Below are 27,848 nucleotides of genomic sequence, written 5' to 3' on the forward strand. Positions count from 1 at the left end.
AATTGGTGTAATACTTATACAATATTTGATATGTCACATGAATATCTGAGGGAGTCATTTCAAGTTATGTAATTAAGAAATGCTGAGTAAAAGGGTATGTTTTTAGTCCGTTAATAAACTGGAATGAAAACATATGTTGTTATCTTCTAGGGCCTGAGGCTGAAAATCCGGAAGTTTTGCCACATCCAGAAAAGGTTGGTCTGTAAAACAAAGATTAGTTATACGGATCATAGGTTTAGGTTTTTAAAAAAATTATGTTGATTAAAGTATCAAGCTCATGTAGGTTCTTCCCGTAGGCAGGAGTGTGACTAAGCCATTTCAATGGACAGAAATCTATTCTTGCCTAACATCCTCTTCCAGTGTTTATTCTTCCTTATTTCTAGTGAAATAGTATTCTCTTGATCTGTGTTTCCTATCCAGCATTGTAAGTCTCTTATTCTTTATCTAGAGAAGAATCATATGACTTAATTATCAGACTAATTGCTGAGATGATGTAGCAAAAATGCCTTCTGTTGGTTTGTCTGTTACCCTGGTTCCTTTAATATTTCCTGCTAAATACTGCTTTCCCGTCCTCCAGTTCCTAATCAGTAACCATGTAGTGAGTGCTTGCTTTGCTTTGCTTTCTCCTTGGTGGTGTGGGGAATCAAGAGGACTGTGAGCCTGGCTCTGCCCGCAGCCGACTCGAGCAGTCAAGGACTTCCCAGGCTACCCCTACCATATCTGTACTTTACTTCATCTCAACTGCACGTTGCACATTCCTGCCTCCATGCCTTTGGTCAAGTCAGGAACCAGAAGGCAAGGGAAAGAGCATAAAATTTGGAACCAGATAGGTGTGCATTGCATGGGTGTGTGTCATTTACATGTGCAAAATATCGATAGTGACATCCGTTTCCCAGGGTTATTGTGATGACTGAGAGCAACGATAGTTCACGGTGTCTGGCACCTAGTCAGTGCCTAATAAATGCGTGTTCTCCCTTCTTTCATTCCTTCACAAATCTCTAATTTCTGGCTCGAGTTCCTTCTCTTTTGTGGTCTGTCTCAGATGACTCTGGTGGTCTTGACCAAAGTAGTTGCTCCCTCTTTAGCATTCATTCTTCTCTGACTATATCAGTATTTCCCAATCACTTACATCCTATGATGTTAAGAGATCTTCTAAGAAAAAGGATTTGTTTTGAACAAAGAAGTTTGGAGAACACTGTGTTCTAAAGTCTCCTCAGAGACTTGTAAAGCACATGCTCCAAAAAGCTTTGTGGTAAAGAAACCTGTTTAACTTTGTTTAACCAACATTTTTCAAGCAATCATGAAGACTCTCCACTGCCTCCCTTTTTTTTCCCGCCAGAAAACTCACTCATGTATCGCAGTAGGCTCTATGGTTTATGCCATGGGTTTGAGTTCATGCAGTGTTTTTGACATTATTTATACTTTCTTTAGTGTCGTATGTATTTTTGCCGTCAATCTTCAGTTAGAAATTAAGTTCCTTTAGGGCAGAGTCCAATATAGATAGTTGATTGACTCTAGGGCCTTGAATTTAATAGATATGAGGACTTCAAAGAGGAGGAAGACCTTGATCTGCGACTGGAAGGCTGGAGAGGATCTGGTGCTTGAATTCCTTCTGAATTCCTTTTATCTTTCTGAGCGAATTATAGTTTGCATTGCTAATAAATAAATAACTCTTCTTAAGCTCTGTGTTCTATGTACAGAGAAGACAGATAGTGGCAGATAGGAAAGGAGGAGAGAGAGAATAAAAGGAGTTTCGCTTCTCGAATCCAAATTAAGTGAGAATATTAGAGGCTTACAAATGACAGTGTATCCTGTCAGAGTAGTGTCAGTGGAAGGTGAATTTAATTTTTAGAAACAGCCAAAAGTTATTGAAACCCATTCTGTTATTTAAGATCAAGCACATTAACAGGTTTTTTTGTTTGTCTTTTGTGATTTTTTGTGAGGAAGATTGGCCCTGAGCTAACATCTGTTGCCAGTCTTCCTCCATTTTGTGTGTGGGACGCCTGCCACAGCGTGACTTGATGAGTGGTGTGCATGTCCTTGCCAGGGATCCGATCCCATGAACCCTGGGCCACTGAAGTGGAGCGCGCAAACTTAACCACTGTGCCACTGGGCCAGCCCCAAATGAACAGTTTTTAATGTGGAAAGAAATACAGTGCCTTTAACGTATCGAGACTTATTTTCTTGAATGGCTTATAAATGGATTTAGAAGCAGTTTCAAAAGAAGTCTAATAATGTTTTGAGCATTGGAAACATTGTGAGAATTGGTATAACCTATTAAGGTGATGTCTTTGAAAAATAATAGTCGTTTAGAAATATAACTTTTGTGTTTTTTGTTTAAAACAACCACAACTCAGAACCATTAATTTATAGCCAGAGTTCATAATATTTACATAGAACTGTGTCCTCATTTCTCCTCTTTTTCTCTCTGACCTCCTGTCCTTTGGCCTTTTTACTTCACATTTGTATATTTATACAGAGGTTGGGAGTAAAAAAGATTGAACTAACCAATTTTATTCCTGTTTAATAATTTTTATAGAATTCAGTAGAGATTTTTGGCAATGAAGAATTTTACAACCATTAACTGCAGTGAAGTTTTGGGATCATCTGTTAATTTAACTACCTATGTCATCTCTGCCTCTGCCCTTAGTGCATATAATTTAACCTTAGCTGAACAGATAACGTGCCGTATGTAATTATAGTCCAACCCATTTTACCCTTGATCCACTCTTAAATGTTTACCCATGTGTTCAGAGTCATTAGTGATTTGGTATAGGAAAATAGTAAAGAGTATTTTTGTTTATGGACTGGGAGGAAAGTTGATAAAACTTTTTGGCAGTAACTTACCAACAGGATAAACTAGAAAACTGTAAAGTCTTTTTAAGCAATTTTTTGTTTTATGTTATAATGATGAAATTTCTGCTTGGAATACACAGGAACTAAGTGCAGACAGAGACTCTCCTGAAATTAGCCTTCTCTCAGACACTGCTGTTAAAGTATCTGATACGGTTACTATAAAGGAGAAATCGTTACTAAAACCAGAGAAGATCTTAGCAGCACCAAATACATTTTCTGAGCCTGGAAAAGAGGTCACGTTGACCATGACTTCCGAAGATACCAAAGATGAAGAAAGCTCTCTTGAAACTTTTGTGTCTGCCTTGGAAAAGTTACTGACATCACCAGAAGTCACCCAGGAGGAAAGATTGTTTGAAATGAGTGATCTTGAACCTAGAGAGTTTATGAACCCATTGAGCAACTCCTCAAGTTCCATGTCAGTCCCTTTGACATGTCACAGAGACTTACTAGAAAACACAAAGGATGATGCCTTGCCACCCGAGTTGTTAGCAGCCCTAAACACATTGTCAGAAACCAAGGTGGGACCCATCTGTCACAGAGAGGAGGGAGACAGCAGTCTCAGTGCTGGAATTCAGTGTTTAGCCATGGAACCCAATATGTCTCAGACTGATGAAGATTGTACACAAATAACAGAGGGGAATTTTGAGTCTGTTTGTTCTACTGCACCTTTTGAACAAGATTCCAAGTTAGCTGAGCCAGAGGACAAGCGTCTTTCAGTGCAGCAAGTACGTCCAAGTGTGAGTCTGATTTTGCCTTTTATAGTGACCTTTAACAAGTCTTTGTTCCCCATATACTTTCTTTTAAATTCAAGCCTTATACACAAACACTCAGAAGATAGTTTTTGACTTTGAAGCATACAATGATTATTTTTTAGAGGTTCCTAGGGTAGAGTTTTCAAAGGGTTAAAAAGTTAAAATAGATAAGTTTCTCCTCAGAAGACCTGAGAAGATATATCGTTAGATTGCCTGTATACAAGAAGGAAAGAATTCTTTACGAGAATTTTTCTTGTTAGCTCAGAAAATCACTATGTCTACCTGGGTGCGACTGGAGATGAAATATCCCACATTAATTTCCAGTTGAGCATAGAATATATGCCGTTGGGCTGCCAGGAGAGGGAAAGAATCATGCCTGGCTTCAGCAGAACTTTGCATTCTGTGTCTGAGGCTACTGTCGCGTGGCATAGTTCCTGGCTTTCGAATGCCTGGAGACCCTGCACTGGCTTCCTGCTTGCCAAGTTCCTTTTTCACGTTGATCATTTTTTTTTTTACTTATAAAAATAGTCTTTATTTTTTCCCCATTACAATAGTAATGTATCCTCATTTTTAAAAAATTCAAACATTGTAGCAATACATTTTAATACAGTAAGAAAAAGTCCTGCACAACTCCACTTTCCAGCGATAATCACTGTTAACAGTTTGTTATATCTGTCTCCAGTTTTTTCTATGCATATTCTATGTAAGTTTATTTTGTATAAATGGGATTATATTATACATAGTGCTTTCGCAACTTGTTTTTTAAATTTAATAATACATCTTGGTTATCTTTCTGTGTCAGCAAATGTAGCACTACTTAAATCTTTTTACTTGCTGAGTGGTGTTCCACTTGTATGGATATATTGTATGTTTCTGTACACAAATATATATATATATTTATATATAATATAACTTGTTTGACCAATTCACTAATGATGGTCATTTGAATTGTTTTCTTTCTTTCTCTTTTTTCTGTTGGCTATTACCAAAATGTTCCTGTGAACATCCTGGGAAAGGTTTAAATAACATGATTCTAAACTCGTACACACCTGGAATAATACTGCATGTGATTCTGGTCCAAAAAAATCTCAAAACGGACATAAGAGGACTAAAAAATATAGCCACAAAAAGAGAAATGCGTCATGGGGCTAGGGCATGAAGATTAAATTAAAATCCCAGTATCTACTCTGAAAAGAGGTAGAATAATGAAGTGTAGGGAATTGTGATTGGTATTGATGGAGTGAGCGTGAACTTAGCACACCTTCCAAAGGAAAAAAGAAACCCTTTTAAAAGTAGAAAGTTGATTCATTTAGAACAAATTAAATTAAGTACTCTTTTATTCAGCTGTAATAAAAATATGGAGCTTGTTACCTTGAGAAGCTTTGCAAGCTAGAAATAGAAATAAGCTCGAAAGGTTTACATGATTTGTATAAAAAATATATATCCTCATGGAAGTTAAATCTATAATGGATTGTTAAAGGGAAGTTAGAACCATTTGTGATATACTGTTAACCTTTTAAAATCAGGGGCTGGCCCCGTGGCTGAGTGGTTGGGTTTGCGTGCTCCACTGCAGGCAGCCCAGTGTTTCGTTGGTTTGAATCCTGGGCGCGGACATGGCACTGCTCATCAAGCCACGCTGAGGCAGCGTCCCACATGCCACGGCTAGAGGGACCCACAAAGAAGAATATACAACTATGTACTGGGGGGCTTTGGGGAGAAAAAGGAAAAAATAAAATCTTTAGAATCAATGTAATGGAGGTTATAACTATCTTGTCCCACAAAATATCACTAACTGCCGCTGTCATATAACAAAATACTAGGCTGAATAGAACATTCATCTGGTCTAGTATGGCATTTATGCTGTTTTTATATGTCTCTCATTATTCTGTGCCACCCATTTCCTGTGGAATTAAAGCACCCAGAGGGACCTTAGTTTTGCCCTTGAATTTTAAGGATGAATATTGGTAAAAGTAATTTTTACTTATGCTGTTCTTGTCTTAGGCTTTCAAATCTGTATTGTCCTTTATTGATTATTATAAAACTTCTCATTATGTTCACATATCCATGAGTTTTTGTACTTTCATCAGAGGCATTTTCATGTAATCAAAGGACAAGATAAAACCTAATTCCTTCTAGTTTTAATTGTTTTTTTGCATTGATGTAATTATTTGTATATATTTATGTCTTATTACAGACTATAGAAGACCCAGATCCATTTGCATTGGAAACTTTGGCTCATCAAAATGTCACCTCTTGTGATCCACTAAATAATAAAGGAAATTCAAATCCAGTGGAAAATAGCCCTGACCAGGACTCTCCATGTGTGTTGAGGAGATCGTCCAGACTAAAAGTAGGCAGAGATGGTGCAAAGTGCACAGATGGCATGTCTAAGATGCCAGAATGGATTTTACCAAAAATACTTGGCTCTGAGGATCAAACAAATAAGAACTCTTCAACTGAGAATTTCAGGTATGCTACCAACTTGTATCTTTCTCTCCAGGTATGCTATAGCCCTTATAGAAAATTCGGTGCTTGGGACATTAGAGTCAGGGTACAGTTTCCTGTAAGTAAAGAGTTTTATTTTTCAGAGTTGTGCTTAATTTACCTTGCAATTGTTGTTTTTATTTAACCTAGAAAACTCTTACTTTATTTTTTTAAGACAAAGTAATAAGAGATTTGTTGTCTTTTAGCCTAATGCTAATTTTCTTCTTTTTTTAAAAATGTTTCGTTAACATCTATCACCGTACCTGGTTATACATTTTTTTCTTGTGATGAGAACTTTTAAGATCTACTCTCTTAACAACTTTCAAATGTGCAAGTATCAGTCACTATAGTCACCATGGTGTACATTATGTCTCCATTATTTACATTACTTTATGATTGGAAGTTTGTACCCTTAGACCCCCTTCACCCCTTTCACTACTTCTCAGCCCCCTCTATTATCTATGAGTTTGGGTTTATTTTTTTAGATTCCACATATAAGTGAGATCATGCAGTATTTGTCTTTCTCTGACTTATTTCGCTCAGCATAATGCTCTCAAGGTCTATCTGTGTTGTCGCAAATGGCAGGATTTCTGTCTTTTCTATGGCTGAATAATATTCCATTGTACATGTATACTCCACATTTTCTTTATCTGTTCATCCATTGATGGACACTTAGGCTGCTTGCCTGTCTTGGTTATTGTGAATAATGCTGCAGTGAGCGTGGCGTGCAGATATCTCTTCGGGATAGTGATTTCGTTTCCTTCAGATAAATACCCAGAAGTGGAATTGCTGGATCATATGATAGTTCTATTTTTAATTTTTTGAGGACCCTCCATGCTGTCTCTATATTTAAAGCTGCCATGCTGCTTGACAGCAGCTCAGTAAAATAACTCTGAGTTTTAAAATTTAGTCAAAATTTGGTATGATTTTCTGTGAGTGGTTGTAAAGAACATGGTAGTAATTTTAAAAACACATTTATTTTTCAAGAATGCAGAATCCTGCTTTAATGATTGAAGGTAAAAGGAAGAATATGCATTCATCCAGACTCAAGAGTAGAGAACAGATCAGGAAAAACAAAAAACTTGCAGGAAAAAAAGGTGAGGCATATTTTATTGCTTTCTTTCTTTTCTTTTTTTTTTTCAGTGTCTCTAAATAAAAGTTTTATTGGAGCACAACTGTATCGTGTTTTCTTGATTTTAGCACTCCAAAGAGTTGGGTGGTTGTGACAGAGACTGTATCACCTGCAAAATGGAAAATATTTGCTATCTGGCCCTTCCTCGGAAAAGTTTGCTGACCCCTGCATTATACCATTGATTCTTGAAGCTGAGCATGCATCAAGATCTCCTGGAGGATGTGTTAACATGCAGATTCCTGGGCCCCCCGCCCAGAGTTTCTGATCCAGAAGGATCAGAATGTCTAACAGGTTCACAGGAGATGCTGATGCTGCTGGTCCAGGGACCCCACTTTGAGAACCACTGCATCACGTGGACAAACCATAAATGATTTAGCTGACCCCCCTTTTTTAAATTTAAAAAATATTTATTAATTAAAAATAAAATTTTAAAGTAATATATTTCTTAATATGAAAAGGATTTTGTTTAGATTAGATTATGTAGTTTTAAATAAATGTCATATTGTTAGAATGAAGCAGGATTCAGCATTAATTCTATTTCTTTTTTTTCCTGAATTTTTTTTTATTGAGGTCATAATTGTTTATAACATTATGAAATTTCAGTTGTACACTATTGTCAGACACCAGATAAATGTGCCCCTTCACCCCTTGTGGTCCCCTCCCCGCCCTCCCCCTGGTAACCACTAAACTGTTCTCTTTGTCAGTAAGTTTGTTAATATTCCACAAATAAGTGAAATCATATGGTGTTTGTCTTTCTCTGTCTTGCTTATTTCACTTAACATAATACCCTCAAGGTCCATCCATATGGTTTCGACTGGGGAGATTTTGTCTTTTTTTATGGCTGAGTAATATTCCGTTGTACATATATATACCACATCTTCTTTATCTAATCATCAGTCAATGGGCACTTGGGTTGCTTCCACATCTTGGCTATTGTGAATAATGCTGCAGTTGATATAGGGGTGCATAAGTCTCTTTGTATTGTTGATTTCAAGTTCTTTGGATATATACCCAGTAGTGGGATAGCTGGGTCATATGGTATTTATATTTTTAATTTTTTGAGAAATCTACATACTGTTTTCTGTAGTGGCTGCACCAGTTTGCATTCCCACCAGCAGTGGATGAGGGTTCCCTGTTCTCCACAACCTCTCCAACATTTGTTATTTTTTGTCTTGCTCGTTATAGCCATTCTAATGGGTGTAAGGTGATATCTAAGTGTAGTTTTGATTTGCATTTTCCTCATGATTAGTGATGATGAGCATCTTTTCATGTGCCTATTGGCTATCTGTGTATCTTCTTTGGAAAAATGTCTGTTCATGTATACCTCTGCCCATTTTTTGATTGGGTTGTTTGTCTTCTTGTAGTTCAGTTGTATGAGTTCTTTATATTATGGAGATTAACCTCTTGTTGGATATATGATTTGCAAATATTTTCTCCCAGTTGGTGGTTTGTTTTTTTGTTTTGATCCTGGTTTCCTTTGTCTTTCAGAAGCTCTTTCATCTGATGAACTCCCACTTGTTTATTTTTTCTTTTGTTTCCCTTGTCCAAGTAGACATGGTATTCGAAAAGATGTTTTTAAGGCTGATCTCACAGAGTATACTGCCTATATTTTCTTCCAGAAGTTTTGGGGCCAGCCCAGTGGCACAGCAGTTAAGTTCGCACACTCCGCTTCAGCGGCCTGGGGTTCGCCGCTTCAGATCCTAGGTGTCGACCTATGCACCACTTATCAAGCCCTGCTGTGGCAGGCGTTCCAGATATAAAGTAGAGGAAAATGGGCATGAGTGTTACCTCAAGGCCAGTCTTCCTCAGCAAAAAAGAGGAGGATTGGTGGCAGATGTTAGCTCAGGGCTAATCTTCCTCAAAAATAAGTAGTTTTATGGTTTCAGGTCTTACCTTCAAGTCTTTGGTCCATTTTGAGTCTATTTTTGTGTATGGATAAAGATAGTGGTCTACTTTCATTCTTTTGCATGTGGCTGTCCAATTTTCCCAGCACCATTTATTGAAGAGGGATTCCTTTCTCCACTTTCTCTTCTTGGCTCCTCTGTTGATTAGCTGTCCATAGATGTGTGGTTTTATTTCGGGGCTTTCCATTCTGTTCCATTGATCTGTATGCCTGCTTTTGTACCGGTACCATGCGGTTTTGATTAGTATAGCTTTGTTTTGCACTATATTTTGAAGTCAGGGATTGTGACGCCACCAGCTTTGTTCTCGTTTCTCAGGATTGCTTTAGCAATTCACGGTCTTTTGTTGCCCCATATGAATTTTAAGACTCTTTGTTCTGTTTCTGTGAAGAATGTCACTGGGATTCTGATTGGGATTGCTTTGAATCTGTAGATATCTTTAAGTAGTATGGACATTTTAACTATGTTTATTCTTCCAATCTATGTGCATGGAGTATCTTTCCATTTCTTTATGGCATTATCAATTTCTTGCAGTAACGTCTTATAGGTTTCCTTGTATAGGTCTTTCACCTCCTTGGTTACATTTATTCCTAGATATTTTATTCTTTTTGTCGTGATTGTAAATGAGATCATATTCTTGAGTTCTCATTCTGTTAGTTCATTATTGCATTGTAGAAATGCCACTGATTTCTTAACTGGACTTTGTACCCTGCAACTTTGCTGTAGTTGTTGATTATTTCTAATAGTTTTCCAGTGGATTCTTCAGGGTTTTCTATATATACAATCATGTCATCTGCAAACTGTGAGAGTTTCACTTTTTCCTTTATCAATTTGGGTACCTTTTATTTCTTTTTCTTGCCTAATTGCTCTGGCTAAAATCTCTAGTACTATGTTGAATAAGAGTGGTGAGAGTGGGCACCCTTATCTTGTTCCTGTTCTTAGAGGGATGGCTTTCAGTTCTTGCCCAGAGTATGATGTTGGCTGTGGGTTTGTCATATGTGACCTTTATCATGTTGAGGTACTTTCCTTTTATACTCATTTTATTGAGAGTTTTTATCATAAATGGATGTTGCATCTTGTCAAATGCTTTCTCTGCATCTACTGAGATTATCGTGTGGTTTTTGTTCCTCATTTTGTTAATGTGGTATATCATACTGGTTTGTGGATGTTGAACCATCCCTGTGTCCCTGGTATGAATCCCACTTGATCATGGTGTATCACCTTTTTAATATATTTCTGTATTCAATTGGCTTTTTTTTTTTTTTAGGATTTTTGCATCTATGTGCATCAGCGATATTGGCCTGTAATTTTCCTTCTTTTCGTTGTCCTTGTCTGGCTTTGGTATCAGTGTGATGTTGGCCTTGTAGAATGTGTTATGAATTTTTCCATCTTCCTCAATTTTTTGGAATAGTTTGAGAACAATAGGTAATAAATGTTCTTTGAATGTTTGGTAGAATTCTCCAGAGAAGCCATCTGGTCCCGGACCTTTTTTGGGGGGGGAGGTTTTTTATTGCTGTTTCAATTTCTTTACTACTGATTGGTCTATTCAGGTTCTCTATTTCTTCTTGATTTGGTTTTGGGAGGTTGTAAGAGTCTAAGAATTTTTCCATTTCTTCTAGATTGTCCAGTTTGTTGGCATATAGTTTTTCATAATATTCTCTTATAATCTGTATTTCTGTGGTATCTGTTGTAACTTCTCTTTCATTCCTAATATTTATTTGAGCTTTCTCTCTTTTTTTCTTAGTGAGTCTGGCTAAGGGTTTGTCAGGTTTTTTTTTTTTTTATCTTCTGAAAGAACCAGCTCCTTGTTTCATTGATCCTTTCTGTAGCCTTTTTTGTTTCAATTTCATTTATTTCTCCTCTAATTTTTATTATTTCCCTCCTTCTGCTGAGTTTGGGCTTTGTTCTTCTTTTTCTAATTCTCTTAGATGTAGTTTAAGATTGCTTATTTGAACTTTTTCTTGTTTGTTAATGTGGGCCTGTATTACTATAAATTTCCCTCTTAGGACCACTTTTGCTGCATCCCATATGAGTTGGTATGGTGTGTTTTCGTTCTTATTTGTCTCTAGATATTTTTTGATTTCTCTCTTTATTTCTTTGATGATCCATTGGTTGTTCAGTAGCATGTTGTTTAGTCTCCACATTTTTGTTCCTTTCCCAGGTTTTTTCTTGTAGTTGATTTCTAGTTTCATAGCAGTATGGTCGGAAAAGATCCTAGATATGATTTCAATATTCTTAAGTTTATGGAGGCTTACCTCATTTCCCAGTATATGGTCTGTCCTTGGCAGTGTTCCATGTTCACTTGAGAAGAATGTATATTCTGCTATTTTTGGATGGAGTGTTCTATATATATCTATTAAGTCCATCTGGTCTAGTTTTTCATTTAATTCCACTGTTTCCTTTTTGACTTTTTTGTCTGGATGATCTATCCATTGATGTAAGTGGGATGTTGAGTTCTCCTACTATTATTGTGTTGTCATTGATATCTCCTTTTAGGTTTGTTAATAGTTACTTTATGTACTTTGGTGCTTCTCTATTGGGTGCATATATGTTTATAAGTGTTATGTCTTCTTGGTGGAGTGTCCCTTTTGTCATTGTATACTGCCCATCTTTGTCTCTCTTAACCTGTTCTGTCTTGAAGTCTACTTTGTCTGATATAAGTATGGCAACACCTGCTTTCTTTTTTTTTGCTGTTAGCTTGGAGTATCATCTTCCATCCCTTTACTCTAAGCCTGTGTTTGTCAAGCCTGTGTTTGTCATTGGAGCTGAGATGTGTGTCCTTGATACAGCATATTGTTGGGTCTTGTTCTTTAATCCATCCTGCCACTCTGTCTTTTGATTGGAGAATTCAGTCCATTTACACTTACAGTGATTATTGTTATATGAGGGCTTAATACTGCCATCTTATCGCTCATTTTCGGGTTCTTCTGCATTTCCTTTGTTTCTTGTCCCATGTATTTCGGACTACCAATTTGATTAGGTGGTTTTCTGTGATAGTTTTCTTCATTTTCTCCTTGTTTATCATATATATTTCTCTTCTAATTGTTTGTTTAGTGGTTACCTTTAGATTTGTATAAAAAATCTCATAAATGACATAGTCCATTTCTTTTTTTTCAGAACTTGCTTTTTTTTTTTTTTTAAAGATTGGCACCTGAGCTAACAACCGTTGCCAATCTTCTTTTTTTTTCTGCCTTTTCTCCCCAAATCCCCCCAGCACATAGTTGTATATTTTAGTTGTGGGTCCTTCTAGTTGTGGCATGTGGGACGCTGCCTCTTGGGATTGTATCTGTTACAACAGATTAGTTGTAACAGAAGTTACAACAGATACCACAGAAATACAGATTATAAGAGAATATTATGAAAAGCGTGGCCTGATGAGCGGTGCCATGTTCACGTCAGGATCTGAACCAGCGAAACCTGGGGCTGCCGAAGCGGAGCTTGTGAACTTAACCACTTGGCCATGGGCCTGGCCCCTATAGTGCATTTTCTGATAGACTCTTATTTCCTTAGACTATGCCAGTTCTGTCCCTTTCCTGTTCCCCTTCTATGTTATTTTTGTCATATCTTTTTCCATCTTATGTTGTGAGCTTTTGGTTAAAGTGATGAGTTGGGTTTTTTTGGTATTTTCCTTCTCTTTACTCTTAATGTTAAAGTTAAGTGTTTAATAACCTGATCTCATAGAGAGCTGCTGTTTTCTGATTATTGCCTACCTATTCATCTCCTTGCTCAAGACTTTGTAGCCCTTTTCCTATTTTTCTTTTCAGGTATGAGGTCCTTCTTGAGGATCTCTTGTGGGGGGGTCTTGTGGTGATGAACTCCATTCACTTTTGTTTATCTGGGAAAGTTTTTATTTCTCCATTGTATCTGGAGGGATAGTTTCACTGGATAGAGTGTTCTTTCCTGAAAGTTTTTGTCTTTCAGAATTTTGAGTATGTCGTTTCACTCACCTAGCTTGTAAGGTTTATGCTGAGAAATCCGTTGAAAGCCTGATAGGGATTCCTTTGTAAGTTATTTTCTTCTGCCTTGCTGCCCTTAGTATATTTTCTTTGTCATTGACTTTTGCCAGCTTGACTGCTCTATGCCTTGCAGTAGGTCTTTTTACATTGATGTAATCAGGAGATCTGTTGTCTTCATTCACTTGTATTTCTACCTCTTTCTCCAGGTTTGGGAAGTTCTCTGCTATTATTTCTTTGAACAAGCTTTCTGCTCAATTCTCCTTCCCTTCTCCCTCTGGAATAGCTATAATCCTTATGTTGTATTTCCTAATTGAGTCAGATGTTTCTCTGAGAGTTTCTTTATTACTTTTTAGTCTTAGTTCTCTCTTCTCCCTCTGAAGCATTTCTATATTACTGTCCTCTAAGTTGCTAATTTGGTCCTCCATCATGTCAGCTGTCATTTAGGTTATTTCTGTGTCTTCTTGGTACTTGTCACTTTCCTTCTGGTCTGGAGATTCAATATGCTTTTTCATATGGCTTGAGGGCATGGATTTTTGCCTTCACATGGTTGTTATCTGGCCACACCTTCCACCTGCCACCATTGGGTGGGGATCAGGCACTGTGTATTCTGGGCCCAGTACAATCCAAGGCTCCCCAGCTCCAGCTGCTGACTCCTTATCTCTTTGTGTGATGCTCTGACCAATGGCAGATCTGGAGCGCCAGGCAGAGGGAGGGGTGCTTTCTTTCACCTGTGCTTCCCCCAGCCTCTGCTTTTCCCTCTGTGTGGAGCTCTGGGTGATTGCAGGGCTGGAGTGCTGGGTGGGGGAAGGGGGCGCCCTCTTACACCTGTGCACCTCTCTAAGCCACCGCCTCTCTCTCCGCTTGGCACTCTGGGCAATCACAGAGACCTGTGCTCTTCCCCCAGTTGCCACCTCTCTCTCTGCACGGCACTCTGGGCGATCACAGGGCTGGAATGCTGGGTGGGGGCAGGGGTGCCCTCTTACACCTGCGCACCTTTCCCAGCTGCTGCCTCTCTCTCTCTCTCCACGCTGCACTCTGGGCAATCATAGAGACCTGTGCTCATCCCCCCGCCACCGCCTCTCTCTCCGCACGGCACTCTGGGCCATCGCAGGACTGGAGTGCTGGGTGCGGCAAGGGGCACCTTCTTACATCTGTCCATCTCTCCCAGCTGCCACCTCTCTCTCTGCACAGCACTCTGGGCGATCACAGGGCTGGAGTGCCAGGTGGGGGAAGGGGTGCCTTCTTACACCTGTGCACCTTTCCTAACCACCACCTCTCTCTCTGTGTGGCACTCTGGGCCATTGCAGGGCAGGAGTGCTGGGGGGGCAGGGGCACTCTCTTTCTTCTGTGTGATCCCAGCGTTCTCCCTGGGCCCTCATCAGCTACTCTCCTGGGGTGCTAGTTTGATGGAGACACCCCCACAACAGCTCAGTCTCCTCTGTGTGTGGGGCTTTCCCTTGGGCTGTGAGGGAACTCGGAAAGCAATGGTGTTCCTGCAGAGAGGTGCCCCTTCCCCCTTTCCTCTGAGAGCCATGCACTGTCCCGAGGTTGCTGGCTGCTATTGGGAGGAGAAAAGTCCCCCTTAACAGCTTCTACTTCCTCCAGAGGATCCAGCCCCACTGCCTTCATATGTATGGCTGCGTGGGTCTCTCAGACGTCTTTTGTGTTGTGTGAATGTCTTCTGTTGGAATATGAATAGCCTTTTGGTTGTACTTTAGAGGGGAGAGCTCAAGGAGAGTGCTCACTCCGCCATGATACTGACATCACTGTCTGTCGTTAATTCTTTAAGTAAATAATTTACAGAAACAGAATTCTGATACTAAAAGGAATTTAGAGATTCTCTCTCTCAACTTCCTTGTTTTACTGATGAGGAAGTTTAGAGGGGTTAAGGATTTTTCCCAGCATTGCACAGCTCATTAGTAGCATAACTAGGACTTGATCCTGAACTTCTGGCTCATAGACTGGTATTTTTTCTATACTTATACTTTGGAGAGAATAGTTACAGAACTTTTTTCAAGTTTAGATGTTTGTCCTATTTGTGGTGTGACCAGCATAGCTTAGGGCTTTGAGAAATCATACCAAGATGAATAAATATAGGAAAGGAGAAGACAAAATTATTATTCTTAGATGTTATTTCTATGTGTCTATAAAACCCAAAAGAATAAATTTTAAAACTTTCAGAAACAATAACAATCTAGAAAGACTGGTTAAAAAATGATAGGGGACAATTGGCAAAATTGAAATAATTACTATAGATTAAATAATAACATTATATTCATGTTAACTTTCTGAATTTAATAATTTGGTTGCACAGGAGAATGTCCTTGTTTCCAGAAAAAATACATTTAAGTGTTGGTGAGAAAAGGGGCATGGTATATACAAGATATTCTTTATGTATGTATGTGCCTGAGTGTGTGTGTCTGTATATAAAGAGGAAGATAGAATGATTTAAAGTGGGCAAAATGTTAACAATGGGTGAATCCTTTCTTCTGCTTTTATAACTTTTTTGTAAGTCTGAAATTATTTCCAACTAAAAAGTTAAAAAAATTTCAATAAACCAAAAGAAGACAAAAAGAAATACCTTTCATATATAAGTTTTACCCAGTTAGAAAATATAAGAGAAGAGCCCATTTATAATAGTTACAAAAGAGAGAAAATACTTGCTTACATACCTAATAAGAAATGTGCCATACCTATGAAAAGAGAGTTTAAAAATTCTGCTGAGGGACATAAAAAAAAAGACTTGAATAAATGGAAAGAAGAACCTTATACTTTATCATAAAGATTCAGTGTTATAAGAAACTTACTTCTCCCTAAATTATTCTATAAATGCATAAGAGCTCAAAAACAGATTTTTGTTTGTTAATTGTTTTGTTTTATTTTGTTTTGCTTTATAGGGCTGGAGGGTTAGCTATGAGTATGTTATAAAATGATACTAAATTTCAGCTAGAAAAGTAAATATGAAAGACTAGCCCAAAAGAGCCAAGGGAGAGTGGAGAGGCAGGAACCTCCTCTACATAATATGAAAGCAATTAAAAAGCCATAGAAGTTAAAATCAGTTGGTACTGGCACAGGATAAATCAGTGTAACAGAATAAAGAGTTTAGATGGAGAAGCAAGATACAATGGGAATATGGGGCAGGTATGTGATAAAGGTGGCCTCTCAAATTGGTAGCAAAAAGGACTAAGCAATAAATAGTGAAAAACAAAATGGGACCCCTATAGCACTCCTTATACTAAACTTAATTCCAGTTTGGCCAAAGATTTGACTGGAAAAAACACGTTCTAAGAGAAAACATACAGGAATCTTTTTATAATCTTGGAGTGGAAAAAGGCTTTTTAAAGAATGATTCAAACCCAGAAGCTAGGAGGGAAAAGAATGATAAAATTGACTACATACTTTTAAAAAATTGTATGGAGAATACCCTAAAGAAAACCAAACATAAAACACAAAAAAAATATTAGTAACGCATGGCAAGGGGTTAATTGTATTAGCATTCAAAGCTCTTATAAAACAGTAAGGGGAAAAAAATGGTCAAGACCAAGAACAAGCAGTTCACAGAAAAAGAAATAAAAATTAAATATATATACCTGAAAAGATTAACATCTCACTCATGATTAAAGAAATGCAAATTAAGAGGTATAACTTTCACCTAAGAGAATGCCAAATATTTAAATATTTGAGAATTCCCAGTGTCAAGAATGTGGAAAAAGTAAGCTTTCTCAAATGTTGTTGGTAATAGTATAAGTTTATTCTCTCTTTTTACAGGGCAGTTTATTTACATTCATTAGAATTTTAAGTCACAGTTCTTTTGAATCAGCAATTCTACTTAAAAAGGATTTATTCTATAGCTATACTTGCTTAAATATGTAAAGAAATTTTTATAAGGATGTTCATTATAGCATTGTTTATAGTAATAAAATGACTAGAAAAGATCTAAACTAGGTGAATAGTAAATTATAACCAATGAAGTAATATTCAGTCATTTAAGAAATCGAAAAAATATATATGTGCTGATACGAAAAAAAGGCATGTTATGTACAGAAGAATAGAGATAAGGATGACATCAAATTTCTTGCTGGAAACAATGTAATCAAGAAGATAGTGGAGCAGCAGCTTTAAAGTACTAGAAGAAATTCTATAGTTAGAATTCTGTAACTAGAACCTAGGATTCTGTACTCAGCACAATATCTTTCAAAAATCAAGGTGAAACAAAATTTCAGACATACAAAAGTAGAAAGAACTCATCACCAGCAGATCCATACTATAGGAAATGTCAAAGGACATTCTGCAGGCAGAAAAACGGTATTAGATGGAAATCTGCAAAGGAATGAGGATCATTGGAAATGGTAACAATATGGATAAAAATACAAGATTTTTTTCTTATTAATCAGTTTTTAAAGGATAATTGACTGTTTAAAGAAAAGTAACAACGATGGATTATGAGATTTTTAACACGTGAAAGTAAGATGCATAACAGTAACAACAAAAAGGCCATGAGGGGACAAATGGAAGTATACTATTGTAAAATTTAAGTGAGGATACTGTTTGAAGGTAGAATGTGATAAGTTAAATGTGTGTACTATAAAGCCCAAGGGAACTATTATAATAGATAAGTTATAGCTAATAAGTCAACAAAGAAGACAAAATGGAATTACAAAAAGTATTGAGAGTTAGGCTGGCCCCGTGGCCGAGTGGTTAAGTTCGTGCGCTGCACAACTAGAAGGACCCACAACGAAGACTACACAACTATGTACTGGGGGGCTTTGGGGAGAAAAAGGAAAAAAATAAAATCTTAAAAAAAAAATGTTAAAAAAAAATATTGAGAGTTAATCGAAAAGAAGGTAAAAGAAGAGGGAAAAGGGAACAAAGAACAGATGGGAAAAAGTGAAAACAAACAGCAAGATGATACACTCAAACTCTAGCATATCAGCAATCACATTAAATGTAAATGGTCAAGACATCCCCAATTAAAAGGCAGAGATTGTAAGGTTGGATGAAAAAGCAAGACCCAACTATAATGCTGACTTAAGAAACACATTTGAAATATAAAGACATAAGTAGGTTAAAACTAGAAGAGTGGGGGAAAAATATGCTTAGCTAACATCAGTTTTATTAGTTTCCTATTATGGTAACAATTTACCACAAATTTAGTGAATTAACACAAATTTATTCTCCTACAGTCCTGAGGTCAGAAATCCAGATGAGTGTTAAAGGGTTAAAATCAAGGTGTCAGCAGGGATGGTTCCTTCTGTAGGCCCTAGGGGAAAATCTGTTTCTTACCTCTTCCAGCTTCTCGGGGCTGTAGCATTCCCTTGCTCCTGGCCGCATCAGTCCAGTCTCTGCTTCTTTTGTCACATTGCCTTCTCCCCTTTTGATCTTCTTTCTTCCATCTTACAAAGATTCTTGTGGTTATATTTAGGGCTCACACAGATAATCCAGGGTAATCTTCCCTTCCCAAAATTCTTAACTTAATCTCATCTGTAAAGTCCCTTTTCCTATATAAGGTAACATTCTCAGGTTATGGGGATTAGGATGTGAACATTTTTGGAGGACCATTATTTATCCTACCATACCAATCAAAAGAAAGCTGGAGTCACTATGTACTAATATATAATGCATCATTAATGTCAGACAGTAGATTTCAGAACAAAGAATATTAGGGATAAAGAAAGTTATTTTATAATGATGTGGGCATCACTCCATCAAGAGTACATAATAATTCTAAATAGTTATTCTCTTAGTAACAGAGTTTCAAACTACGTGGAGCAAAAACTGATAAAACTTCAAGGAGAAATAGGCATCCACAATTACAGTGAGAGATTTCACTACCACTCTTTCAATGATTGATAACTTATTATGGTAACCCAAATAAACAGAATATCAGTAGGGATATAGAGTATTTAAACAGCACTATCAACCAACTTGACCTATTTGACATGTATAGAACTTCTCACCTAATAATAGAAGATCCCACATTCTTTTCAAATACAGAATATTCATCAAGATCGTTTATATGCTGGGCCGTAAAACAAGTCTCAATAAATTTGAAAGGATTAAAGTTATAAATAGTATATTCTCTGATACCAGTGGAGTTAAATCAGAAATCAGTAACAGAAAGATCTCTGTAAAATCTTGAAATATTTGGAAATTAAATAGCACACTTTTAAATAACCCACGGATCAAAGAAGAAAATGAAAGGGAAATTTGAAAGTATTTTTAACTAAAATAAAATGAAAACGCAATGTAGCAATATTTTGGAATGTCATGAAAAGAGTCATTGTTGGGGCAGGTACAGTATTAATGCTTGTGTTAGAAATGAAGAACACGCTCAAATCAATGACATCAGCTTCTACCTTAAGAAGCTAGAAAAAGAAGAGTGAGTGAAATCCAGAGTAAACAGAAGAAAGGAAGTAGTAAAGAAGATAGCAGTGATAAAGCAGAAATCAAGGAAATAGAAAACAGAAAAATAATAGAGAAAATCAATGGACTCAACAGCTGGTTCTTTGAGAAGATCGATTAAATTGATAAACCGTTAGCCAAACTGATCAGGAAAAAAAAGAAAAGACAAATTACCAATATCAGAAACAAGAGAGGTGACATCATGACATAGTCTACAGATATGAAAAGGATAATAAGAGAATATTATGAACAACTTTTTGCCAATACATTTAACAACTTAGATGAAGTGGACAAATTCTTTGAAAGACACAAATTATTAGAAAGAAATGGGCAACACACTAATGACATATCTATTAAATAAATTGCGTTTGCAGTTAAAAACTTTCCCACCAAAAAACAAATCAATAAATGAAAAACCTCAAGGCCCAGATGCCTCTGTGTTAGTCCGCTAGGGCTACCGTAACTAAATACCACAAACCAGATGGCTTAAACGATGGAAATTTATGTTCTCACAGTCCTGGAGCCTAGAAGTCCAAGATCAAGGTGCTGGAAAATTCAGTTTCTAGTAAGACCTCTCTTCCTGGCTTGTAGACAGCTGCCTTCTCACAGTGTCCTTCCTGCGTGTGCAGAGAGCTCTGGTGTGTCTGCCCTTTTTTTTTTTTTAAATAAGGATATGAATCCTATTGTATTAAGGGCTTCAACATATGACTTTTGAGGGGAGGTAATTCAGTCTATAACACTTTCAATGGTAAATTCTTCCAAACATTTAAGGAAGAAATAATGCAAACTCTTCACAAACTCTTTCAAAAAATTGAAGATAAGGAATACTTCCCAACTCGTTCTGTGAGGCCACCATTCAACTGATAGCAAAATCCAAAGATGTTACGAGAATGGGAGACTACAGATCAATATTCTTCATGAACATAGGTGCAAAAATCTAAACAAAATTTTGGCAAATCAAATACAACATTATATGATATATCATGACTAAGTGAGTTTATCTTTGGAACGCAAGTTGGTTTTACATTTTGAAAATCAATCACGGTAATTCATTATATTAACAAGCCAAAAAAGAAAAACCATGTGATTATCTCAATAGATGCAGAGAAAGCATTTGACAACAACCTAACATCCAATACTGGTGAAGACTCTTCAGCAAGCTAGGAATGGAGGGGAACTTTGTCCGCCTGACAAAGGGCATCTGCGAAAAATCCACAGCTGTCATGCCTAATGGAGGAAAACTGAATGCGTTCCCCTAAGGTCAGAAATGAGGCAGGGACATCTGCTCGCACCACTGTTCTTGAACGTTGTACTGGAGATCCTAGCCAGCCCGTCAGTAAGAGAAACAAATAAAAGGCATCCATATTGGAAAAGAAGTAGTAGAATTGTCTTTAGGCACAAATGACATAATCACGTATGTAGAAAATCTGATGCAATCTGCAATATGAACAGCTATAAGTGAGCTTAGCGTAGTTGCAGGATACAAGATCAATATACAAACGTTAGTTATATTTCTATATTCTAGTAACAATTAGTGAAATTTGAAAACCAGACAATTAGCAAAATTTGATACATAGTATCAAAAAATATGAACTACTTAGGGATAAATTTGATAAAAGATATAAAAGACAGGTATACTGAAACCTATAAAACATTGTTCGGAGAAATCAAAGAAAATTTGATGGAGAGAAATGAAGAGATATGGCTTATTCATCAGTCAGAAGATTCGATATTGTTAAGATGTTATTTCTGCTCAGTACACTCATGGATTCTACACAGTCCCAAACAAAATCTCTGTAGGGTATTTTGTAGGAATTCATCAGCTGGTTCTAACATTCACATGGAATGCAAAGGACCTAGAGTAGTAAAGTGACTCTGAAAAAGAACAAAGTTAGAGGGCTAACACTACCTGATTTCAAGAATTTTTACATCGGTATAGTAATCAAAACAGCATGACATTGGCATCAAGACAGGGAAATAGGTCAATGGAACCAAAGGGAGTTCAGAAATAGACCCTGAGTTCTGACAAAGGCATAATGCCTTTGCAGTGGAGAAGAACTGGATATCCTTGTGTAACAAAGTGTTATTGAGTATCTCTATTTTGAGAGTGTTAAATTTTGTTTAGGTGGACAAGTTACTTGAAGATCAGCTTGATCATTTCAACACTTTTTAAAACCCTCGTTAGGTAGATTTGGTGTAGGTTTTACTCTAGAACTGGTTTAGCCTTGCTACTAAGACATAACCCATCAAGGGTCTCTACTAAATATTCAGCAAGGTCTCTCGCCTCAGGATGGCGGGAGTGGGAATGTCTCCTAGCTCTGTGTGATCCTGGACAGTTGTTCATTGATGGTTCCTAGGTAGTTGTCCTTGCCCAGCCTCATGAAGACTCACTCTACACATGAGCAGTTCAGTAATCAGATAACAACTCAAGGAGCCCCTTTTATAGACTTCTGGTACCTTTTCTCAACTCTCTCATCTCTGGTGCCCTGCCCTGCCAATTCTAGCCACCCCAGCCTCCCCAAACTGTGACCTCCGTCTCCTCAGCTCAGCAGGATCACCTTGCTGTGCTTGTGCTGTACTGTGCAGAGTGCCTCCAGACAAGAAGCTGGAGGGGTCTTGAGGCTCACTTCATTGTTTCTCTTCACTCAGGGGAGCCAGAGAGCTCAACTGCCTGTTATCCAATGTCTGAATATAGGGATTCCCTCCCCCCATATATTTCATCTATTTTTCTAGGTGTTTACAATGGGAGGGCAAGTCACAGCAGTTTTTTAGTCATGATTGGAAGTATATGTCTTCTGCAACTTAGTCTTCATTGAAAATGTTTGTATTCTTCATAAGTTATTATTTTTAATAAATCACATGATTAATAGCAAGTAGAAATGGCAGTGACAAATCTGGGAGTACTAATTTTGGGAAGCATACAGTTTATCTGGTGAAAGCAGAATGCTTTGTAGTCCGGGTGGGGGAAGGAAGACTGAAATGTTCAGCGGTTGATTTGTCTTACATTGGGACTGAATGGAGGGAGTCAAATAAAAGGCAAAACAGTTAGATTGTGGTCCATTAAGAAGCCTGCTACAGTACTCATTTACCTTTGTGAGGTTTCAGGATGGGGCACATTAGCTAGATCAGAATTGGCAAAGCGATCATCAAAATGATATAGTTTGGAAATGCAGGAATTTCAGGAAAACCACAAGAGTGTTATCCACAAAAATTGACAAGATTTGGAGTATCTAAATGAGGCATTTCAGTATTTTAGGAGGCACAGTGGAGAAATGATACTTGATATGCATAAACTGGAAAAATATTTTAATTGTATATTTGTTTGCTTAGGAAATTAAAATGATGGTGCAGATCAAGATCATAGTTCTTTATTTAATTTCATGACAGTTATTTTTAGCAAAGAAAAAATTTAGCACTCTTTTTTCTGGGTCTTACTGGGATTAATTTTTGTATTTTATAAACCTCTGAGATTTTCTCCTCATGGTTTTATAATATAGTTTGTTATTACAACATTTGGTTAGGTTTGATAACATCTAATTCTAGATTTAAATAATCTTTTTCACCAGAACTTTTAAGAAAATAATCTGTTAGTCTTCTCATATATACACCTTTTGTGGGGTTTCAATCAATATAAACGGCTTAAATGATTTATAATTTATTGCAAATATTTTCAAACTAATGACATTTATCTCTTTCACCCCCTTATAGTTTGGTTAGTGGATGAAATACTCTTTCGTAATATAATATACCTCTATTCTAGCATGTTGACTAGATTCACCCTGTTACCTCTATTCCTCCTGATTTTCAAATAAGGATTATTATTTTTCAATTTTCTTTTGCTTATTCTGTTGTTTCAGAAAAAATGAAGATGAATAAACTATCTCGTTCTAGCATTAACCGAAGAAATGTTTTTGGAGAGAACTTGCTGTATAAGGCTGCTCTGCATAATGATGCTGATCTTGTTCATCACTGTATAAAACAAGGTGGAAATGTTAATCAACCAAGTTATGCTGGTAGGTTGGGGTTACCGTCCACAGTCATCTTGAGAGTGGTTTGTGATTTCATCACTGCGTCAGTCCTGTGAAAGTATGGCAAAGTGGGCCTAAGGCAGGTCTCAAACAGAAAACTTCCATGGAGTTCTCCTGCTTGGGTACCTCTTCACCATCATCACCCAGGGCAGTGGGAAGGTGCGGGCGGGCAGGGGAGCGGGAGAAGAGAAGAGCATTATATTTCACCTTCAGAGAACATGCCTGCCTGGGGCCCAGTGGCATTACACAGAAGGATGGGGTTTCTGGGGCTGACTTGTTGCCTTTGAGTGAGCATTGTTACCATGAGATTCAACTTTGAGTGGAAAGAAGTGAGGTCAAAGGCTAAAAGAAGCTGATGGTACACTGAGCTATAGGGGAAATTGATAATAAAATGCTGGGTGTACAGCAGGGGTGATGACCAGGGAAATGGAGGGAAGAGAGAGTATGAGGTAGAGGGGGCAAGGTGCTCAGAAAGAACAGTTTTTCTGGAAGGCTGGATCTCTGGTACAGTCTTCCTTGTGGGCAGAACCTGACATGTTCTCCTGGAGAGGAATGATTCCTTAAAGGCACTTCACTACTAAGGCACTGAGCAGCACTGGGCCAGCCTGGATAGTGCTTTCATGTGTCCATACTGTACTATTGTTTCTAGACTTTCTCAGTTTATGAAATAGTGCAAAAAGCCTTCTGGTGCACAGAGTGATTACGAGTGCACCCCAGGACTTACTTTAGCAAGGCCTAGGTTTATACTACAAGCAGGGTTTTAACAGGCTGTTACTCTAAATCTCACACCTAGGTCATGGGCCTGTAATCCTCAACCACGGATCCTTATTTGCTGGCCAAAGCACTTGCTCCCTTGATTTCGACAAATATGTGGCTCTTTCTGTTAGTCTCTCTATGCTGCTTAAGTTCAGGAGTAGCTCTACATGCGCTAACTTGACTTTAGGGATTTCCCAAGCATCTCTTAACATGTTTCTTTTCATTAGCCCTTTGCTCTGTGCCGTCGTTAACATGCTCGGTGGCTGTTCTCTGCTGTCTTTGGGCGGTTACTGTACACCTTCTCCTCACTGCCCCAGGTACATCTGTGACCTTCATGAGTTCTTTAGCCTGACCAGATGGCTTTCTAGGCTTTGTGAGCTCTCTTGTTCTCTACTTTTCCTTCTCACTTTGCGTCTTAGCTCTGGTCTTTACTTCTGGCTACCACCTCCCACAGAATTGTCGAGGGTAGTGTTTCCAGAGGGTCATCTATAAGCCATTTTCCTAAGAGTCACCTACGGTGTTTATTTAAAATGCAGGCTTTTACTTCACCCTCCAAAACACACACTCATACACATTCACAAGCACAGTCAAAATCTGTAGGTTAATACCTGGAAATATGCCTTTTAACAAGGTCCCCTAGGTGATTTTTATTCTCATTAAAGTTCAGGAACTACTGGCAAGAGGTGTATGACCTCCATGGAACATGTCAATTCCCTGTAGTGAGTGTGTCCAGTATGCCTCCTGTGTGCCAGATGCTGTGAAAACAAACAAATAATGTCTACTAGAAAGGCTTAAATACGTTCATTTTGTGATACAATCCAAAAATGACTAGGTGCCTTTTGAGAAATTAACAAAATGTCATAAAGCAGACCAATGGTCTTTTCATAGGTAACATTTGCATTTTATCCTCATTTAAATTTTATGATTCTTTGTCGGATTTCAAAAACCAATTGCAATAATTTTTTACCTATCAAAACCAAAGGTGAGGGGTTGGCCCCGTGGCTGAGTGGTTAAGTTCACACACTCTGCTGCAGGCGGCCCAGGGTTTCATTGGTTTGAATCCTGGGCGCGGACATGGCACTGCTCATCAAACCACGCTGTGGCAGCATCCCACATGCCACAACTTGAAGGACCCACAATGAAGAATATACAACTATGTACCAGGGGGCTTTGGGGAGAAAAAGGAAAAAAATAAAATCTTTAAAAAAAAAAAAACAAAAACAAAGGTGACAGTTAGGAAGTAGGCTGAGGAAAACTAAATACCCAAAATAGATCTCATAAAGCTTCTTTGCTAAAACCCTCTCAGACCAATGACTTGAGCATTATTTTATGCAGAATTCTATTCTGATTCCTAAGCCTGTGACACATGAGAACTGAAAAGAAAGGTTGGCACAGGCCAACAGCAAGGCAGATAAAAACAAACAATGAGAGGCAGACTCGTGGAGGAGTACGGTGCAGAAGGGCGTGCGCACCATCCCTCTGTGGGTGTCAACAGTCGCTGCGTTACAGCGTGACTAAGAATGGTAGGGTCTTGACTCTTCTCTTAAAATGTGTTAAATTATATTCTCTTTATAGGAAATGTTTACTCTTATAAAACTTTAAAGAGATTTCCTCCAAGATGGTTATATTTTTAAAAAGAAAAAAAAAATGTTACTTAAGGATCTCCCAACCTGCAGATTTGAGAGAGAATGAGAGATCTGTTGTAAAATGTACTCCATCTTTATTTTGCAAGAGTTTCTCCTAACCCTTAGGGGAAGGGAAATTCTTTATGTTTGATTTCTCTCTGCAGTATGTAGCCATTTCTCTGGTCTGTAGTGGCTCTCGCTGCAGATAAATGTCCTTCTTGCTTTGTGGTTGCTGGGAATTTCTTTCAACCCTGAGATCGATACTATTCATCATTGGTCATCCTTGCTTAAGTCTCACTTCAAGTAGCATTCATTTTTAACCCCCCTCCCCCCAGACCCCATCATTTACCCTGAATTACTCATATGCACCTTGTCTTCTTTGGGAATTTTCTGCAGTAAACTTAAAATATGAGATGCTTTTTCTTAGAAACCTGACAACTGCTTTACATTTACCTTATCTTTTAGTCATTCTGGGCTCAGGGAAAATAAGTTAATCTTTTATTATAGTTATTTTTCATTCCTATAGCAGTCATTTTTGTGCCCTTTAGGAAACTAATTTTTATTGTAGTTTAACCAAAACCTAAATAAGTAAAGGAAGTTTCCTAGGAGGAACATCATCATCTGCATTCCAAAGTTAGTAACTTTTGGATTTCTGATACTTCATTCATCATCCTACCAAACCTAGACCTGTGGCAGATAATCAAGTTAATCAGTGACACACATTGATAAGCATATTTCCACTGGTCTGCAGGGCACAGAACCTAAACAGCAGTGAGTTCATGCTTCTTCTCAGGAACAGTACTTTGGGGCAGATACTTTTTATATTATTAAAAAAAAAGTTCTTAAATGGCTGGGTTCCTAAAGTTCACTTGTGAGCTGTTTATTTGAAAATTTTTATGAAATTATGAAAAATTTCAAACATGTAGAAAAGTTGAAAGAATTGTAAACACCCATATTCCTAATACCTAGACTCTAGATACTTGTTTTTATCGCATACTTATTGTAAAAGAAAAACACTCATGTCTTTCTCCTCTGCTCACACTCACGACACTTCTGACACCAGATGTGTGGGTTTTCCATACGTCAAGAAATTCTCTGACACCTGCTGGGTGTCTTGCAATTCAGTTCAGTTCTGACACTAACCAGTGTTAGTGCCGACCGCACAGGTTAAGGGCTCAGTCCCACAAGACAGCCCCCACTTCAGATGCAAATCGCCGATTAGTAGGTCCCCAGGTTACCCACAACTTCTGTTCAACTTGGCTACAAATTGGAGGTTCCCATGACCCCTTCACTGGATTTGATCATTTCCTAGAACAGCTCATGGAACTCAGGGAAACACTTACTTATGTTTACCAGTTTATTAGATAATAAAGGATATGATAAAGGATACAGATGAAGAGCCAGATGAAGAAGATACATAGGATAGGTCTGGAAGGGTCTCGAACATAGGAGCTTCTGTCCCTGTGGAATTGGAGTGTGCTCCCCTTCCGGCATGTGGGTGTGTTCACCAACTTGGAAAAGCTCTCCAAACCTCATACTTTGGGGATTTTTATGGAGGCTTCGTCACACAGGCACAAGCAATTATTAAAACCATTTCCAGCCCCTCTCACCTCTCTGGAGAATGGGCAGAGAGAGCGGAAGTTCCAAGCTTCTAATCATGGCTTGGTCTTTCTGGTGAGCAGCCCCCATCTAGGAGCCCACCAAAAGTTGCCTCATTAGAACAAAGGACACTGCTGTCACCCAGGAAATTCCAAGGGATTTTAGGAGCTCTCTGTCAGACGTTCCTGAGGAAATTACGCTGAGGAAATTACAAAGGTCTGAGAGTTCTGTATCAGCAACTGGGGTCAAACTAAATATTAGAACAAAAGATTGTCCAACACCCCTGTTTACATGGGTTTTAGGGGCTCCGTGTCAGGAACAAGGGCCAGAGACCAATATGTATTTCTTATTTCTCAC

The 27,848-nt window shown here is 37.9% G+C and overlaps 1 protein-coding gene across 1 annotated transcript in view; it reads left to right on the forward strand.

The window, feature by feature from the left end:
* Positions 1–27,848, forward strand: part of ANKRD31 (ankyrin repeat domain 31) — a 129,985-nt gene that overhangs the window by 27,437 nt on the left and 74,700 nt on the right. Inside the window, exons 6-10 of the mRNA XM_046668181.1 lie at positions 151–194; positions 2,937–3,506; positions 5,803–6,077; positions 7,080–7,189; positions 23,341–23,496. Coding sequence (XP_046524137.1) covers positions 151–194; positions 2,937–3,506; positions 5,803–6,077; positions 7,080–7,189; positions 23,341–23,496 — 1,155 coding nt within the window. The remainder of the gene's footprint in view (positions 1–150; positions 195–2,936; positions 3,507–5,802; positions 6,078–7,079; positions 7,190–23,340; positions 23,497–27,848) is intronic.

This window comes from Equus quagga, chromosome 7 (genome assembly GCF_021613505.1).
Source record: "Equus quagga isolate Etosha38 chromosome 7, UCLA_HA_Equagga_1.0, whole genome shotgun sequence".
NCBI lineage: Eukaryota > Metazoa > Chordata > Mammalia > Perissodactyla > Equidae > Equus > Equus quagga.